Genomic DNA, 20524 nt, shown 5'->3' on the forward strand with positions numbered 1-20524 from the left:
CCTTCAAAATGGAATGAGTACTTTTGGGTGTAAGGGAAATTGCATGGAGTAAAAAGTACATTACTTTCTTTAGGAATGTAGTGAAGTAAAAGTAAAAGTAGTCAAAAATATAAATATTTAAAGTAAAGTTCAGATACCCAAAAAAATTACTACTGGTATTTTGGCCATATACCACAAACCCCCGAGGTGCCTTATTGCTATTATAAACTTGTTACCAACGTAATTAGAACAGTAAAAATAAATGCTTTGTCATACCTGTGATATATGGTCTGATATACCACGGCTGTCAGCCAATCAGCATTCAGGGCTCGAACCACCCAGTTTATAAATACTTGTGACCTGCGTTGTTCGACATGAAACCCTGATAAAGACAGCTCAGCTGTCGAAACATTGGTGAATAAATGATTGCATCGGTGCTACTACGGGGTGCAGCTTTTCTTTGTCATGTTAAGGTGGGTTGTGTTGCTTTAAACCTGGGTATTGTTTGGCCTTTGTCGATCACGGCACTTCACTGCATGCACTGACTCCTAGTTGAAAACCAACTATAGTTGAACATGGAGATCTCTCAGATCACTTAGGATCAGAGGAGAGGTTCGCTGTACCACAGGAATTGTGGAAGAGATCATGCTTAACTAGGTCCGTTCTTTAGAAAGCCCGTCCATAACGCAGGTTCTTTGTTCCTCTTTAGTTGCACAGAAAAATAGACTTTTAACTCCATTCTCCCGTTCTCAAAGGTGAAATGAACTGTCCATCAGCTGCCAGCTACAACTCATTGGTCCCGTTAGAAGGGCCCACGGTAGGAACTAGTGGACAAAAAAAAGCATTCTTGCCTTTCTGTGCTAGCTGTCTGCACACAGTCACACACATCCACACACACAAAAATACACAAACACACTCACACATATACACACAAATCATAACTTTACTATGGGTGTAGACTATATACGCTTTACAATCTGGACAGCTGAGATGGACAGTGAAGTAATATTTACCTATAATAACCTTGTATCATTCCCCCTAGCAAGTGATAATATTATTTCAACTGTCTGTCATTTTATATACATTACAGACACTGAGTTGTGAGATGTCTTAAGATGTCTTGCGGAAGGGGAGACCAAAACACTTTTCTTTCCATTCCAACAGTATACACAGGAAATCTGTCTCCTAACGCCAACACACTTCTCAGAGAGAGAGAGAGAGAGAGAGAGAGAGAGAGAGAGAGAGAGAGAGAGAGAGAGAGAGAGAGAGAGAGAGAGAGAGAGAGAGAGAGAGAGAGAGAGAGAGAGAGAGAGAGAGAGAGAGAGAGAGAGAGAGAGAGAGAGAGAGAGAGAGAGAGAGAGAGAGAGAGAGAGAGAGAGAGAGAGAGAGAGAGAGAGAGAGAGAGAGAGAGAGAGAGAGAGAGAGAGAGAGAGAGAGAGAGAGAGAGAGAGAGCGTTCAAAAGACAGAGAAAAAGAGAAGAGGGACAGAACTTCCATACAGCTCACTTACCTTCACACCACCATCCGATTTTTTGTTTAGTAAACTTTTGCATGCTGAAACAGAAGAGGGAGAGGGACAGACGTTAAGGACATGACTAACCTAACGTAGCAGGCGTTAAGGAAACGCCTGAGCGTGGTCCCCCACATCCGGTTTCCAGGGGAAAAGGAAGCTAGGTTGATGATACTGTATCCCTGAAAACCGGATGTTTCCCGGTTTCTACCGACCCGCATCAATCAACCTGGAACCATAATACTGTAGGAGAACATAGGTCAGAAAAATAGAGGACAGTGATGTCACAAGTCTCTGTGGTCACCGAGGTGAAGAACTGCTCAGGAGTCATCCGATGCTCGAGACTTGAACAGTAAATACTGTAGGGAGTAGGCTATGTACAGTGAGAACAGGGGGATACAACACAGTACCGTTTCCTTTTTAGCATGCCCCACAGACATAGTATCACATACAGGTACATTGTCTCCATGCCACACACACTGTACATACATTACAGCACAGAGCAAACGCTCACATAGAAAAAGAAAAACGACAGAGAGAGAGCCACGTAAACAGAAGGAGACACACAGAGACGGACAAAAACCCTCACACACATATATATGATAATCATCAATCAGGTTTCGGAGATCCTCAAAATCCCTCAGCTTCCATTGACACAAGTAGGAAGGAGGGCAAGGGAAAAAAAACACAAGATAAAAAAATCAATATTCAGTATCTTGATCTTCATATAAAGTGACAACGACGACTGCAGGCAAACATTGGTCTCAGGCTCGTTCGCAGGTGCTTCATGCGATAAGGTGCTTCGTGGGTCATATCATAAGCTCGGCATGCATTATCCACAGCAAACTAACAGCTCCCAGAGTGCAGCTCAGTTAAAGAGTGCATCATAGGGATAAAAGGGAGACACCCTGCCTGCCGCCTGGTATAGATTGAATCCAAGCATCTAAAGACTGTATTGCGGGCGTAAGCCGTAAGCAGTATATCCTCTTTCAACCGCTGCAATTAAAAGAAGGGAATACCATCTATCATCGTTGTGGGAGAGTTGTAAGATCATGATCAGGCGGTCAGAAACAAGTCACCAAACAAACAGCAACAGAAAGGGGTCCAAGTGTTAGACCAGCCAACTCAAGCAGCCAGTGACAGAAGTGTGCTTTCTTTCACCCATAGGAAGGTACAGACAGGAAGAAATCAAACAGAGCAAGCAAGACGCCAGAGATAAAGAGAGAGAGAGAATTCAGAACCACCCCGGTGCATCTGGTAACCCATGCAGGCTGACAGAGGCACAGGTACATGCTGGCTTGCTGGAGGTACCAGGCCATGCAGAGGAATGCAGTGGGGCTGTGGGGTATGGGCAGAGATAGACTGGGCGATCAGCTGGGCATTGGCTATTATCTATGGATCTTAACTGGACTTATTTGCGAGGCAAAGGTAGAGGGTGGGTAACCGATTGTTTGTTTTTAGTCCTTATTAATTAGGGCCAAGGCTGCCCAAATGTTTGTTGACAAAGCTTAATTTGGTGGAAAGAAAGAGAGACATGCTCACACTCGTCAGTAGGTAGACTGGCACGCATATTGTGCATATGCACATTCACACATTGTCCTGTTGTGACAGAGAGTGTATTAACTAGGTTATGTTACAGGTCTGAAATCAGTCTGAATAAACGGAGAGAAAGTAAGACCAGTGTCAGCGGCAACGACATGGATAAGGTAAAGCCAAACAGATAATGCACCTGACAAATGGAAATATTATGGAAAGGAGATTGTTGTGTGCTATCACACAGCAGCGGTACGGCAGAAGGAGTTAGAGGCACAGCCTCAGGCCAGCCTGAATATAGCAGACTAACTGCATTTCCTCTCCGACATCTTCCCTGATTTGGTGAGAGTGTGTGTGTGTCTGTGTGTCTGTGTGTGACCATAAAAAGTATGGCTATCACCTTTAGTTCTAATGTCAGTGGAACACCACACAGTTCTAATGCATTGTGATCTATCCATTGCTCATGAATACGAAACCATAATGCATTTTGAGTGTCACACTGTCAGTTACAAGGTACCTGCCTGCAAAACACCATAACAAGGCTGTGACAGGTCTTAAAATCATATGCATGGGCCCATAGAACAAGGTGTCTGTAAAGCACGGGTTAGGGTCCTGCGTTCTAAGCCTTAGGTAGGGCCAGCCTTGGTCCATAGTCATGGATCACTCAGAGGGTGTAGTGCGGGCGTGGAGAGGGATGGAGGGGGTTTGGGGGGCAGCGGGTGTTGTGTGTGTGAAAGGCCACTCCGGAGCAGTACAGTACGTGCCAGTGTGCGGGCTGGTGGGGCAACCAATGGTCAGTGGCTGGCACCCCGGGCCACATGCTAACCAGACCAGGGGGCAGTGTTGGCACAGTGCCAGGTTGCTGCGGCTCCCCTGCCCTGACTGACATACCTTCTGAAGCCAGAGCAGCCGTGCTGGTGGTGGCTGCGGGGCTGGTGTGCTGTCGGCCCACTATTGGACAGAGAGGCAATCAGTTGGGAGGGATCAACCAGAGGATAGGCGGAGCCTCTATAGAGCACAGTGTCACTTCCTTCTTTAAGTGCCTGGCCCTAGCTTCACTCACCTCACCCACCATTTTTATATCATGGGGGGGGGGGGGGGGGGGGGTTGGAGTCCATGGATACTACCATCCATGGGCTCCAAACTGTACATCCTAACAGATACTGATACTTACCCCAGTGTGCACACTCTTGGTTAGCAAAAACACAAAAACACCTTCAACGGCCCATCATCGATCACAACCGGTTATTCAAAAATAGCCACACAAAACACTATGAGATCGACAAGTGACAGCTACGCGGTGTTATGAAGCAACATTGTACACACAACACTAACTCTCTTACGAGCACAGAGCTCTATGACTAATGTCTGTCCTCCACGCTTTACAGAAAGGCCTTCGGACGTGGCTGAGACAAGCTCTTCACGTGCTGCGAGGAAACCTGGGCCGTGGGACACAACTTAGTATCCCATTATTCTTGCGACGCAGGTGGCTTGTGGATTCATACAAGGACAAACAACCTACTCTCCACGTCTGCGGTTTACAGTGCTCCTTATTACGAATGACATGATCGTATTTCTAACGTCTGTGTATGACAACGGGAAACTTCAACGCATCTACTCAGGACATTTTGGTTTCAGAGACATTATACTAAGTCTTCAAGTTTCCTCTCTAAAGGCAATTCAATCGGAGGTAAGGGCACCAAACCCGCTTTACATTACTCAACACTCCTGAACAAACAGAATGTATCATTGTCTATCGTGGGAATCATTTTGACTTACTAGAACTTAGAACGACGCTAATGCCATTCTAAATGCGAACACCCAGATGCCCCCCTCACCTGAGAAGTTTCTGGTCACCAGCATGGTGGTGAGGATGGCTCCCTGGGGAAGACACAGAATACAAGGTTAGTGCAAAGGACAAGGGGTGTATACAATCTCTCTAACACAACAGATGGGATATATACGTGTGCATGTGTGTGCGCTCGTGCGTGTCTGCACACACCTTGAGCTTTCTCCTGGCGTTGAACTTGCGCAGGCACTCCACGGTCTCTTGACGATGCATCATGGAAGCCACAGTGGAGCGTTGCTGGATCGGGGGGGAAGAAGAGGACAGGAAAGTGGAGATTGAACAACAGATCAATGACTAGGCCGTGGCAGCACCAGTTTACGAAGGTATGATGGGGCCAACGTCACCGGAATGTAGTACCGATTCCATCCTCAAGTCAAACCCAAGGTGAATGACGTGTCAGTGACGGTGATGGGGTGACTTACGCAGACCCATGGGTGCTTGAGGGCCTGGTCAGCAGTGATCCTCTTGGTAGGGTTGATAGTCAGCATCTGGTTAATCAGGTTCTTGGCTTCGGGGGTCACTGTGTCCCACTCTGGGGAGGGAAACTGGGAGGGATAGAGAGGGAGGGCGAGGTGAGAGAGAGAGAGAGAGTTTGAGTTTGAGTTTTTATAAAACCTTTATTTTCTACTCAATTGTTAACATAAATAATGACACACTGCCTTTTCAGAAATGAAACAATAAATGTAATTCCTACACAAAATAAATAGAATAAAAATACAAAAGAACATATACATTCAACTTATTTCATCAACAAAAAATAATTTCCCCTCCTCTACAAAACAAAGCGCTCCTTCGTATGCCCACTTCTCCTCAAACAATGGGAGATCTTTTACAGCTGAGAAGAACTCAAAATCCACTTTTATTCTTGCTTTCACTAATCCTTTAAAAACACATCTTATATCCTTCCCATATCCCGTGTCTATCTTATGTTTCCTACTCAAAAAAATTGACATCTTAGCTTGTCCCAAAATAAAATTTAACAGTTGACATTTTCTTTTCTGTTGCTTACTATATTGAAACCCCAAAATAAAAACATTGTTATTGAAAATCTCACCTACAGCTCTAAACAAAGATTCCAGTATTTCCAATAGAGGTTTTATCCTCTCACACTCCATAAAACAGTGAAAAATGGTTTCTCTTATATTACAAAAAGGACATCCATCTCTAACATCTGAGTTAATAACAGATACAAAAGCATTAACTGCAATAATGCCATGTAAAACCCTCCATTGCATATCACCAGTACCCTTTTGTAACGGTGGCTTGTACAGTGCTCTCCATGCTGGCTTTACCTTGTCATCAATTCCCAATTTTACCCTCCATGGAGTGTCTTTTCTATTTTTCAATTTATCTTTATTTAACACCTTGACACACCCCCTATACAAGTCCTTCCCATTCACCTCATCCAAACCCACCTCCTCCAACCCTCTCAAATCCAACAATAAACCCTTTCTCTCTGACTCTGGGATATTTGGTGTAATCCCTAGTCTTGGAAATGAGACGTCTTCATCTTGTACCTTCTTCTTGTGGCTATTAAGCATTCCCCACTCTTCCGCTGACAGAGCCTTCCTGCAGCTTCCCAGCATTTGTCCGACAATCCTTTCCGACCTCACCCCCAAATGTTCAGCCACCCGTCTTCCATCCATTAAGGCGGGCCCTGCCATGGCCATTAACTGTTTTAAAGTGATAATTTTGCCCTTCACCAGAATCTTGGAGAAATGTGGAACAGCTGCAGTTGTACAATCCAGTCTTGCCCCATACACCAGAGGTTCCTCCAACAACCAATGCACTGACTCCGCTGAAGTTCGTCTGGACACCTTCATTATGCTCCACACTCTGAGAAGACCTCTGTAAAACGGAGGTACTCCCTCCCTAGAAATCTGGCTACTATCAACCAGAAATAAAGCCTTCTTTAAACCTAATCCTCCAACCCTCTGTAATACAAGACCTGCCACCCCTCTCCACACCACATTTTCCGGTCCATAAAGCAACCTTTGAATAAACTGAAACCGGAAAGCAGCAGCCCTACTAGCAAGATGTACAAGACCTTGTCCCCCCTCCTCTTTTGACAAATACAAAACACTTTGTGGAACCCAGTGATATTTATCCCAAAAGAAATCCACAATAATTGCCTGTATCTTAGCTAGAAGGCCAGATGGTGGTTCTAAAACTGACAACCGATGCCATAGTGCAGAGGCAATCACATTGTTAACTATAATAGTTCGCCCCCTATATGACATTCGAGATAACAACCAACGCCATCTCTTCATCCTCCCTTCCACCATTTCAACCACCCCAATCCAATTTTTTTCCATAGTCCCCTCATCTCCTAGGTACACTCCAAGATACTTAAACCCTCCCTTACACCATTCCAGCCCCCCTGGCAAAGCCATGATCCCTCCAGACCATTCTCCAATCTGTAAAGCACAACTCTTTTCCCAATTTACTTTTGCAGATGATATTCCCCTAAAACGATCAACCATTAGACTCAAACTATCCACCTCCGCTTGATTTTTAACTAAAACAACTACATCATCAGCATATGCTGAGAGACGAATAGGAGGAATATCCTCTGAAAGGCACACCCCTTCAATCCGACTTCTAATGCTATTTAGTAGTGGCTCTATAGCAATGGCATATAACATCCCTGATAAAGAACATCCCTGCCTAATACCTCTACACACTTTAAAAGGAGCACTCAAACCACCGTTAACTTTCAATACACTTTCAATGTCACCATATATCACCTTTATCATGGCTATAAAACCAGAGCTGAACCCAAACGCCTCAAACGTGTGCCATAAATATTGATGTTCAACTCGGTCAAATGCCTTTTCCTGATCAATTGAAATTAGACCAGCATCCAACCCAATAGCCCTAGAGACGTCCAAAAAATCACGAATCAGAGAAATGTTATCCCCTATCTGCCTGCCAGGAACACAGTAGGACTGGTCCGTATGTATGATTTGCCCCATCACCTCCCTCAGCCTGTTGGACAAAGCCTTTGACAGGATCTTATAATCAGTGCACAGTAAAGCCACCGGCCTCCAGTTTTTCACCTCCCTAGGGTCACCCTTTTTGGGCAGTAGGGTGAGGACAGCCCTTCTGCAGCTTATTGGTAGTAACCCTCCGGTTAAACTATCATTAACTACTGCTAGCCAATCCTCTCCCAACATAGTCCAAAAAGACTTAAAAAAGTCAACGGGAAGCCCATCAATGCCTGGTGCCCTTCCATTTTCCATGCCTTTTAATGCAGTGTATAACTCCTGCAAAGACAATGGTTGCTCAAGCTCAACCTGAGCTTCTGCAGCCACCTTTGGGAGCCCATCAAGGAACTGCTGTGTCACTGTTTTATCCTCTTTGTACTCACACTTGTAGAGCTCAGCATAGAACTCTACTGCCCTCTTTCTAATTTCACTAGGGCTAGTGAGCTCTTGTCCAACAGCTGATTTGAGACAATGAATAATTTTTCTTTGTCCATTCTTTTTCTCTAAACCAAAGAAAAATTTGGATGAGGCATCCATTTCAGAGATTCCCTGAAACTTACTTCTCACCAATGCCCCCTGTGCTCTGATACCCAGCAGGTCTGCCAATGCAACTTTTTTTCTCTTGAGTGCCTGCGTATGGCCTCGATCTCCTGTGGTCTCAACCAACGTCATGAGTTCCACTATTTCAAACTCTAGGGCTTTCATTGATCTGGTGATATCCTTGGTGACATTCCTCGTGTATTGATTACAAAATTGTTGAATCTGGATTTTCCCTATATCCCACCACTGTTGAAGGGATACAAAACTGGCCTTTTGAGACCTCCACCTCTCCCAGAAAAAACAAAAACATTTCCTGAAGTGAGCATCACTCAATAAAGTTATATTAAAATGCCAGTATGCGCTTTTGGGTTTTACATCGTTAATGAACACCACCTCTGTTATTAAACAATGATCAGAAAATCCCACTGGGGTTATCACACTTGATTTACAGACCTGAGATTGATGCTCAAAACAATAAAAACTATCTAACCTGGCCATAGAGATGGTGTTCTCTCTCACATGCGCCCATGTGTACTGCCTTGTGCCTCCATTTTGACTCCGCCAAATATCACACAATTCATGTGTTACAATGAGGCGTTTTAAAAAAGTCCTTGAGGCTATATGAGGTTCTTGGTGATTTCTATCTAAATCACTGACTGTGCAGTTAAAATCCCCAGCAATAAATAAATAATCTTCATTGTTACATTTCTCAATGGTATTTGATAATGTCTCTAAAAAACATACCCTCTCAACTGCCACCACTGGGGCATATACATTTATCAGACACATAGTGATGTTTTCATACCTTGCTCTAACTTTTAATAACCTCCCCTCAACTACCTCTTCAACCTCATAAGACAAAGGCAAAAACCCTCTTGAGAACAATATAGCCACACCCCCACTTTTTGAGTTTTTATGACTACACACCACTGTCCCCCCCACTCCTGTTTCCACATAACTTCATTTTCCAAATTACTATGCGTTTCTTGTAGAAAATTTATGTCACTTCCCTTTCCCCTAATTAACTCATACACTATGGCTCTTTTTTTACCATCTCTTGCCCCATTTACATTTAAAGAAGAAATCTTAAAACTGCTCATGAAAGAAAAAAATATACAGAGGAAAATACAGACACCCCATCTCTTTACAGAGTTAAAGCTGCAACTGAACTCTTTCATTTTCTTTAGAATTTACATCACTTATCACTCTCGTGACCACTTTCTTGAGTCTAGCAATTTCAGGGCTTGTCAACCCTCCCCCTGTTATTTTTGACATCAGAAACTTTGCTGATTCAATAAACAATTCACTTTCAGGGAAAAAATCAGTTATATTGTAATCCTGCATATATTTCTTCCCTTTTGTCAACTTCAGAAATTGACGTACCTTCTTAATTCCATATCTCCCGTCCTCCCCAATTATCTCGCTATTTTGTTGTGACGCGTCAGATGACTCACTCTCGCTATCTTCCCCAGAGGAAAACTCCACCCTCTCTTCAACCTTTTCATCTTCAACTAATTTATCAATCTCTACCTTCCTCTTAGAATTAGACCCTTCACCACCCCCTACATTCTTTCTCTTACTCCTCGGTACTTTGAAAACAGCTTCTTCCTTTTCTGTTATTTCAATTTCCTCTTTATCTCCGATTTCATTTTCCAGCACCACCTCAGCGACGGCAGTCGCAATCTCACCGACTGTTTCCCCTCCCTCTTTGTTCTGATCTACCACAATTGCCCCCGTATCCACACTGCCTTCCTCTCCTACTTTTCCAACCACATCTGCCCACCTTCTTCCGTCCCCTGCACTTTTAGCAGGTTCATCCCTTCGCGTTGATGCTTTAGCTGTACCATCACTATAGCTACTACCGGGCTCTGCGCGCTCCTTCTCAGGACAACTACGCACCAAATGCCCCTCTCTTCCACAACCAAAACATTTCATTGATTCAGTAGAAGCGTAAAAAACATAATCAAATCCATCAATCTTAAAACTGAACGCTAAATTCAGTTCATCAACGTCCTTTTTTAAGATCATATGCACTTGCCTCCTATGAGACACGACATGTTTCAGCAACGGAGATTTGCATCCAAAAAGAACCTTCTTTATTGTAGATACAATTTGACCATGACGAGATAATTCTCGCTCCAACACTTCATCTCTAACAAATGGTGGTACGTTAGACAATATAACCTTCTTAGCCGGATTCATAAGCGGAAATACCTGCGTCTGTGTCTCCCGCAACACAACACCTCTCTCCACCATTTTATTCACCTTTTCAATGGAATCTAAGAATATCACTACTGCGCTATTCATCCTTGAGGCTGATTTGATGCTATCATACCCAATAATAGTACCCACAGCCAAAACACATTCTTCCACTGAACACCCAGCCGCTGCCGGAATTTTTATTCCATTGCGCCGACTAAGTTTTTCATACTCCAAACTTCCACGAGTGGCCATTTCAACCAGCCCCACCCGCTGGTTGTGCCCTCGCGGAAAAAAACAACCTCAACGATCCCACCACCCTTATACGTGCTTAGTGATAGTTAGACAAGATACCCTTAAAACAACTAAACTAATCAATATATATATATAAACATACCAAAACCCAATAGAGTGAAAAGAATTCCAGTCGCTCTCACAATCACTCCTGCTTGACGACTCACTCCCAGCATGCACTCCGACGAGAGAGAGAGAGAGAGAGAGAGAGAGAGAGAGAGAGAGAGAGAGAGAGAGAGAGAGAGAGAGAGAGAGAGAGAGAGAGAGAGAGAGAGAGAGAGAGAGAGAGAGAGAGAGAGAGAGAGAGAGAGAGAGAGAGAGAGAGAGAGAGAGAGAGAGAGAGAGGCAGATGGTCACTACTCACATCGTAGGCCCCAGCCTTGATCTGCTGATAGAGCTTGTGCTGGTCCTCATCCCAGAAGGGAGGGTAGCCCACCAGGAGAATGTACAGGACCACACCTGCACACAGAACACAAACAGAGGGGGTTAGCACACACACACACACACACACACACACACACACACACACACACACACACACACACAGCTATGTCTCACTATACTTGTGAGGACTTTTTTGATTCCCATTAATAATCCTACTTTCCCTAACCTTAACCCCTAAACCTAACCACTAACCCTAACCACTAACGCCTAACCCTAATTCTAACCCTAAACCTAACCCCTCAGCCTAAAATAGCCTTCTTACAAGTGAGGACCGGCAAAATGTCCTCACTTCTCTGAATTGTAGTTGGCTTACTATTCTTATGAGGACTTCTGGTACTCACAAGTATAGTAAAATGTGTACACATTCACACACACACAGGTTGGAGGAGTCACTCACCACATGCCCAGATATCCACTGGCTTGCCGTAGGGGTCCTTCCTCAAGACCTCTGGAGAGAGGTAGCCCGGAGTGCCTGCAAAACCTACAGCAGCAAATAACGTGTCAAAAAGAATAAAACCAAAGTCTAGGATCTAATGTAATGACATTGTCAGAGAAGTGTACCAACACGACATTTCATCAAAACCCCCTATCATCCCCATTCAGAAGAGCTATATTAATGAGTAGCACTATGACTCAGAGTGTGCACAGACTTCTGTCTCATTGGCTAGATAAGACCAAGTCTGCTAATTTGGAGCTTATTCCTCAACACCAATCTAATAAACATCTATTAATGCATGTGGGCACTCAGCCAAGGCCCGCTGGCCCCTGTTTCTCTCTGGGGTGTGGTGTAAGTGACAGGTTCAAACCACTCTGTCTGGAGAGATGGACACAGGGGGGGTCAAATCAAATAGTCGTCAGATTAAAGGTGAGGGGCCCTACTGTCAATACTGCACAACCTCTGGGCCCACTACCTTGATGTGCAAATGCCAAGCGACATTATGCCAGTGAGTAAGAGATGGAGAGCAGAGCGATGGAAGGAGTGGAGGGATGAGCAGAAGAGAGGGGTGGTGGGATGAAAGAGGTACAGAGGAGGGCAGGATGATAATGCAGAAAGAGGATGGCGGGATGGGGAAGGAGAGAGGTGGAGGTAAAGTATTGGAACTGGCCCATAGGACTACAGTTGTAAGATCGGTACCATTAAAGAGTACTGCTCACCCTTTTTTACTCACTGAAGACATTTAACTTACATTTTAGTCAGGTACGCAGATGCTACATTTAGCGACTTACAGTTAGTGCATCTTAAAGATAGCTAGGCGAGACAACCACATATCTCAGTCATACTAAGTACATTTGTCCTCAACAAAGTAGCTATCAGCAAAGTCAGAGCTAGTAAGAAAGAACATTTTAAAAATAAGTCAATTGTGAGTGTTAGGTTATTTAATATATTCTTTAAAGAGGTAGGGTTTCAGATGTTTTTGGAAGATGGGCAGGGACTGTGCTATCTTCAGGGAAAAGCCAAGAGACCAGATGTGCCAGAAAAGAGTACTCGTGTTGGTGTGTAGGGTTTGATTATAGCCTGAAGGTAGGGAGGGGCAGTTCCTCCTGCTGCTCAGTAGGTAAGTACCATGGTCTTGTAGTGGATACGACCTTCGACTGGAATCCAGTACAGTGTGCGGGGGAGCGGGGTGACATGGGAGAACTTGGGAAGGTTGAACACCAGGCAGGCTGCGGTGTTCTGGATTAGTTGCAAGGCTTTGATGGCACAAGATGGGAGCCCAGCCAACAGTGAGTTACAGTAGTCCAGACGGGAGATGACCAGTGCCTGGATTATGGCCTGTGCCGTTTCCTGTGTGAGGTGGGGTCGTACTCTACAGATGTTGCAGAGCATGCAGGAGCTTTGATGTTTGCAGAGAACCTCAGGGTGTCGTCCAGGGTCAGGCAAAGGTTCTTTGCACTTTGGAAGAGGGACACCGTAGAGTTGTCAACCATGATGGAGAAGTCTTGGAGCGCGGCAGGCCTTCCCAGGGAGGAAGAGCAGCTCTGTCTTGTTCGAGGTTGAGCTTGAGGTGGTGGCCCCACATCCAAGCAGAGATAGGCACGGGGATCAGAAGGGGGGAAGGAGATAAGTAGTTGAGTTTCATCTGCATAGCAATGATAGGACAGACCATGCGAGGATTTGACGGACCCAAGTTACTTGGTGTTTAGAGAAAAGAGGAGAGGGCCCAGACCTGAGCCCTGGGGAACACCAGTAGTGAGAGCACGTGGTGCAGACACAGATCCTCTCCACATCATCTGGTAGGAGCGGCCTGCCAGGTAGGATGTAAAGAGTGTGCAGAGCATGAGAGACCCAGCCCTGAGAGGGTGGAGAGGAGGATCTGATGGTTCACGGTGTCAAAGGCAGCGGATAGATCTAGGAGGATGAGAACAGAAGAGAGAGGGACACCTTTGGCAGTGCGGAGAGCCTCCGTGACACAGAGGAGAGCAGTCTTGGTTGAGTGACCCATCTTGAAGCCAGACTGGTTAGGGACAAGAAAATCGTTCTGAGAGAAATTACGAGAGAGTTGGTCAGAGACAGCATGCTCAAGTGTTTTGGAAAGAAAAGATGGGATACCGGTCAGTAGTTTTTGATGTCAGAGGAGAGGAAGTCTGAAGACTGACTTCCTGTCATTGTATGTCTTCCATCTTTGTCATTGCTAGCATTACTCTTTTATGTAATGTACATTTGAATGTTTAAAGTCAAACTCTTACCAAACCACGCCTGCTCGTCTCCCTGCACCTCGATGGCCAGCCCAAAGTCAGCCAACTTCACCGCGGCTCCCTTCAGCTTACTGGCCAGGAGCAGGTTCTCTGGCTACAAACCAGAGCCAAACCATAGAGGGGAGACAAGACAGACAGAAAGAGAATCAATCAATTCGGCAAAACTAATTGCAGAAGAAACTCCTTCAAGAGTCTATAAAAGGCACAGACAGAGTTGAGTCATTCAACTGAACTGTGAGGTCCATGAATGCTGACTGTAAACATGACAGGAATCTGGATCAGAAAATCCATGAAAAAACAGTGTTTTTTTGGTTACTATATGATTCCAAATGTGTTATTTCATAGTTTTGATGTCTTCACTATTATTGTACAATGTTGAAAGTAGTAAAAATAAAGAAAAACCCTTGAATGAGTAGGTGTGTCCAAACTTTTGACTGGTACTGTAGGGGAGAATGAAGAAAGGCATAAATCATTCAATGTCATGTGTGTCGGAAGTGGGTGGGCGTACACGTAGAGTGCCTCTGAGGGTCAGAGAAGGTCAGAGAAGGTGAATGTAAATACCCCTGGGGTGTGACCTTCAATCAGTACCTATGGGGGGCTGTTGGGAGGGAGGGGGGAGAATAGGAGGGCAGGGGAGGGGACAGGGACAGGTGGAGGGGGGCTGTGGTGTGACTGCCGTGTGCAGTGCCGAGTGCCCTCATGGCCCCGGCTTTGTTTGACTGATCCTGCGACCGAAGCGTGACATTTTTGCTAAGTCTCCTCCGTGCGCCTCTGTCTCTCTTCTCTCTCTCTCTTGAGCAGGGAGCATAGAAGGAAAGGAGCGAGGGAGACAGAGATAAAGAGAGAGGGAGAAAGAGGGAGAGAGACAGAGTTCAAGAAAGACAGGGAGAACAGAGAAAGAGAGATAAAGAGAAAGGACAGAGAAAGCGAGTGTCGACAGATGGAGGAGAGCGAGAAAGAGACAGAGACAAAGAGAGAGAGAGAGAGGTTACACCCGTCGTGATGAATTAGAGGTGGCATAATAAGTCCCCCTACAGTCTACGCTGGCGCTGGAGCGCTCCGGCGTGACATCACCCAGGTTGCCATGGCAACCAGGCTGCCACCAGCATCTCTCTCGTCCCCTTCGCTCTTCCCTTGTTTACCTTCAGCCATTTGGCCTCCGGAGATGCCATGCAGGCAGCCAGCCCATTGTGATGGTCTTTGTGTTTGTGTGGTGGGGGGAGGACAGCTCTCAGCTTCTCTCTTATTCCCTGTATGTCTCACTTTTCATCTCTATTCTTTAGAGAATATTGCAACCACCCCCCCGCTCTCTTTTTTACATTTCCAAAGGACATTGCATAAAACATATAATGGAGTGGCATGAGGCCTTACTCCACGGTAACAGTCTTACACATCCATGCGTACACACACACACTTCATTATTTCCGACTCACTTCGCACGCACGCACACACACACACACACACTTCATTATTTCCCCCTCACTTACTGCTTGTCTCTGCAGTGGATCTGCTGGCAAAAGTAGTAACAATGCATTGGACTTATGGAACGCCTCCCAGCCTGCCAGCTGAATGACGGATGGTTCTACTGGTACACGTACACAGAATAACGGTGGTGATACAAGATGTAGTTGTAGTAGTATTGGTAATAATGCTTTCAGTGCCGTGTTTGTAAGAGCTGTACGTTCAAGAGGCTCACCGTGATATTCAACACATCTTGTTGACTAGCGCATGTAAACGGTTTGCTATTGACAAAGCTAAGTATGCCTAAATGGGTCTGTTTTTCACCGTTCAAACCAAAACAAAATAACTCTTTGGAGTGTGTCCTATTGTTAATACTGGAGTGCGGTGGTAAGTATCACCAGGCCAGCCAGCACTGTGTCTATTCACCGTGATGTCACCCTAGAAGTCAAATGGTGCTCCGTCTGCTTTCGTCAGAGATGGAGAGACCGAGGGGGAGAGAGTGAGGGTGAGAGAGAGAGAGAGAGAGAGAGAGAGAGAGAGAGAGAGAGAGAGATAGATAGAAAAAGAGCGAGAGAGACAGGCTGGGGAATGATAATCACCTGAAACACACTGTCTGGCTCAGTGCCTCTACTTTTAATTCCAGTCTGACTAGATGGAAAGGGTCAGTTGTTTTTTCATTAGCCACTCTCTCTGACGTCCAAAGAATTGTATTTTTTTTATTTGCTTACATGTGTGTGGAATTTTGTGTACTTTGTCATTGGCTTTCATATACACACATTTGTGCATATGCGTCGGTAGGGTTGCCAGCGGGAGGGATTTGGGGGCAGGGGCATGATGACGCAGCCCTCCCAGGTGTTGCGTTGCCATGGTGATAGATGACTCACCTTGAGGTCCCTGTGCACAATGTCATGCTGGTGCATGTGGTGGACACTCTCCAGGATCTGATTGATGCACTGGCTGCAGAGAAAGGAGACACAGGACACAGAACACACACGTCAACGCGCAGACACATCACAACCACCACACAATACACAGTACGGGGTAGGAACTAATGGAAAGTACTGGTTTATGGATCAGATGAGGTGCGTTTCCCCTTGTCATTTAAGCACTTTGAGCACTTGCAGGAGTCCAATTCATGACTATTTCTGTTTGTTATTATTATAAACAGTGTTCTAGAACTACAGGCTGAGAGGCAGAGAAAGATAGAGACTGAGAATGTGGGCCTCCTGAGTGGCGCAGCGGTCTAAGGCACTGTAGCAGCGGTCTAAGGCACTGTAGCAGCGGTCTAAGGCACTGTAGCAGCGGTCTAAGGCACTGCATCGCAGTGCTAGAGGCATCACTACAGACCCGGGTTCGATCCCGGGCTGTATCACACAACCTGCCGTGATCGGAAGTCCCATAGGGCGGTGCACAATTGGCCCAGTGTCTTCCGGGTTAGGGGAGGGTTTGGGCGGGGGGGGCTTTACTTGGCTCATCATGCTCTAGCGACTCCTTGTGGCAGGCCGGGCGCCTGCAGGCTGACCTCGGTAGTCAGGTGAACGGTGTTTCCTCCGACACATTGGTGGGGCGGGTGTTAAGAAGCGCGGCTTGGCGGGTCATGTTTTCGGAGGACGCATGACTCGACCTTCGCCTCTTGAGCCCGTTGAGGAGGTGCACCGACGAGACAAGATCAAAAAAGGGCTAAAAAAAGAAAACAATTAAAAGAGACACAGAGAGACTGAAAGAAAGCAAATAGGGAGACTGAGAAAGACAGGGCGATACAGAGAAAGAGAGGGGAAGAGTAACTGTGCAGAGGACTCTGTGTGGAGCCAGAGAAACCTCGCTAGCCTCAGCCCTTTCCCCATACGGGGCTGTTTCCTATTAAACCAAAAGCCTGCAAGACAGTAGATTTATTTACCATGTCATCTCAGCGCCATTTTCTACTGTCGACCTCACATCTGTCATATCCTCCCAACAATCTGGCTGGACACACACATGGTTATATTCCATCTAAATGGGCAACATTTAAGTCACACTGAAGTTGGTGCTTTTTGGCCCTACTTTACACATTGCCAGTGCCAATGTGACGTCTCTGCAGTTTTATAAGGTCTGTGGGTAAAACAGACACCTACTAGGCTTAATGGTGAATAAAGCTATTATCGACTTCAGTATGTTTTAAGAGAATATGTTGACGTGAGTTTGATAGTACATGGTCTGTTTCCTAGTCTTTCCCACATATTTTTTTTTTTACAATTTACTATAGAATACTACAGAACTTACTATAGAATGCTGTAGTAAACTGTAGTGTACTGTAGAATACTATACTACACCCTGTAGTATCCCTCGATCATGTGTAGTACTTACTTTAGAATGTAGTATACTGTCGAATACAATAGTGAATACTACAGTATCATCGGAAAAAAAACACTGTAGTAAATACTACAAAGTAAATATAGTTATAGAAAAAAGCAGAAGCGCTGACCTATCCATTCAGTCCGAGTCCTACCTACAAACATTATGGAAAATGTGCTATTTTTGCTAGTTTCCTCAAGGAAAATGCCTCTAAACGGGGTATTCTAGTAGATGCCAGGCGCGCTGGTTTGTGTCAAGAACTGCACCGTCGCTGGGTTTTTCACACTCAACAGTTTCCTGTGAGTATCAAGACTGGTCCACCACCCAAAGGACATCCAGCCAACTTGACACAACTGTGGGAAACATTGGAGTCAACATAGGCCAGCATCTCTGTGGAATGCCTTCGACACCTTGTAGATTCCACGCCCCGACGAATTGAGACTGTTCTGAGGACAAAAGGGGGCTGGTTGCAACTCAATATTACGAAGGTGTTCCTAATGTTTGGTATACTCAGTTTTATTTTACTACAGTATTTATACTATAGTGAACTGTAAATACTACAGAATACTATAGTATAATACAGCAAATACTACAGTATTCACTGTACCACAAAAACAACACAATAAATACTATAGTAAAGTCCGCAAAAACACTACAGTGAATAATATAGTATTTATACCATAGTATACTATAGTATTTTTTCATATGTGTTGGTTCAACTTTTCTTTTACTCTTTACACTCTCTTACACATTGTATTATTTTTTTTAAAACAGCTAAGAGGCTGCTATGTGTTGAGTTACATCAAACAGGCATTAAAATCACTACTCTGGACGGCTCTGACTTAGAATATGTGAACAACTACAAATACCTAGGTGTCTGGTTAGACTGTAAACTCTCCTTCCAGACTCACATAAAACATATCCAATCCAAAGTTAAATCTAGACTTGGCTTCCTATTTCGCAACAAAGCAGCCTTCACCCATGCTGCCAAACTTACCCTCGTAAAACTGACCATCTTACCGATCCTCGACTTCGGCGATGTCATTTACAAAATAGCCTCCAACACTCTACTCAACAAATTGGATGCAGTCTAGCACAGTGCCATCCGTTTTGTCACCAAAGCCCCATATACTACCCACCACTGCGACCTGTACGCTCTCGTTGGCTGGCCCTCGCTTCATACTCGTCGCCAAACCCACTGGCTCCAGGTCATCTACAAGACCCTGCTAGGTAAAGTCCCACCTTATCTCTGCTCGCTGGTCACCATAGCAGCACCCACCCATAGCACGCGCTCCAGCAGATATATCTCACTTGTCACACCCAAAGCCAATTCCTCCTTTGGCCGCCTCTCCTTCCAGTTCTCTGCTACCATTGACTGGAACGAACTACAAAAATCTCTGAAACTGGAAACACTTATTTCCCTCACCAGCTTTAAGCACCAGCTGTCAGAGCAGCTCACAGATCACTGCACCTGTACATAGCCCATCTATAAATAGCCCAAACAACTACCACTTCCCCTACTGTATTTATTTATTTATTTTGCTCCTTTGCACCCCAGTATTTCTACTTTGCACACTCATCTACTGTCAAATCTACCATTCCAGTGTTTTAATTGCTAATTTGTATTTACTTCGCCACCATGGCCTATTTATTGCCTTTACCTCCCTTATCTCACCTCATTTGCTCACATTGTATATAGACTTGTTTTTCTACTGTATGTTTGTTTTACTCCATGTGTAACTCTGTGCTGTTATATGTGTCAAACTGCTTTGCTTTATCTTGGCCAGGTCGCAGTTGTAAATGAGAACTTGTTCTCAACTTGCCTACCTGGTTAAATAAAGGTGAAATAAAAATAAATAAATAAATAAATACATTTAAGAAAAGCAACAGCCCCTTTCCATCTAGTCAGACTGGATTTAAAAGTGGAGTAAGAACACAAGAGAAAAGGGGATGAATGATAAAAGAAGGAGAGAGAGAGAGAAGAGAGATGATATTATGAGAGACAGGGTCCTAGGGGAGCATGGTACTCATGAAATATCCTTTCGTTCAGAGTAATCAGGAGAAAAGCATGTATTGTGGCCAAATTTGGCCAAATCTGTACCCTGCATTCCATTCCATCCCTCTACAAAGGCACCAGCACTGCCATTCCCAGTAAAAGTCTTCCTCTCTCTCTCTTTCTCTCTCTCTCTCTCTCTCTCCTTCTTTGTCTCAAGGAGGCCTGTGTGTACACACACATGCGCGTTTCCACCCATTTTTCTCCTTCACTCTCCGCTCTCCCTCTTATCTCAACAAGAACTCATAGTTTCCCCTCGAAATTCGACGTATTATGGATGAACGTTAAAACAGAAACAACTCAAAGGTTAACACTTTAGGTATTAATTCCGAGTGGTTAAGGCTAGGGCTATGGTTCGGGGAAGGCTCTGCAAACCTGCCGACCTCATACCATCAAGAATCATCAAATATTCTCACGGCTTGCTAGAGCTCTGTGAACAGCCGCAGCGCAGTGGTCTGAGCAGTGTGCTTCGGCACAGAGCATAACGGGTTTGCGCCCAGTTCTGGGCAATTGTTTTTCCTTTTTTTTTTTGTGAGCGCCGTAGAAGGCATATATCAATGTTCTCAGGACCTTCTCAAACGTCCAAAATCGAATTCTAGTGATTAGGCTGCTTATCTAGCTTACACGTTTTCTCACTCGACCCCAAA

The 20524-nt window shown here is 44.9% G+C and overlaps 1 protein-coding gene across 1 annotated transcript in view; it reads right to left on the reverse strand.

Moving 5' to 3' along the window:
- The window catches only part of LOC120046553 (calcium/calmodulin-dependent protein kinase type II subunit gamma-like), a 136142-nt gene that overhangs the window by 46370 nt on the left and 69248 nt on the right, over window positions 1-20524 (reverse strand). Inside the window, exons 6-13 of the mRNA XM_038991896.1 lie at window positions 16378-16450; window positions 14024-14126; window positions 11733-11816; window positions 11256-11350; window positions 5294-5416; window positions 5025-5108; window positions 4861-4903; window positions 1490-1533 (exon numbers count right to left, since the gene is read on the reverse strand). Coding sequence (XP_038847824.1) covers window positions 1490-1533; window positions 4861-4903; window positions 5025-5108; window positions 5294-5416; window positions 11256-11350; window positions 11733-11816; window positions 14024-14126; window positions 16378-16450 — 649 coding nt within the window. The remainder of the gene's footprint in view (window positions 1-1489; window positions 1534-4860; window positions 4904-5024; window positions 5109-5293; window positions 5417-11255; window positions 11351-11732; window positions 11817-14023; window positions 14127-16377; window positions 16451-20524) is intronic.

The sequence above is a fragment of the Salvelinus namaycush genome, chromosome 4 (assembly GCF_016432855.1).
Source record: "Salvelinus namaycush isolate Seneca chromosome 4, SaNama_1.0, whole genome shotgun sequence".
Classification (NCBI taxonomy): Eukaryota; Metazoa; Chordata; class Actinopteri; order Salmoniformes; family Salmonidae; genus Salvelinus; species Salvelinus namaycush.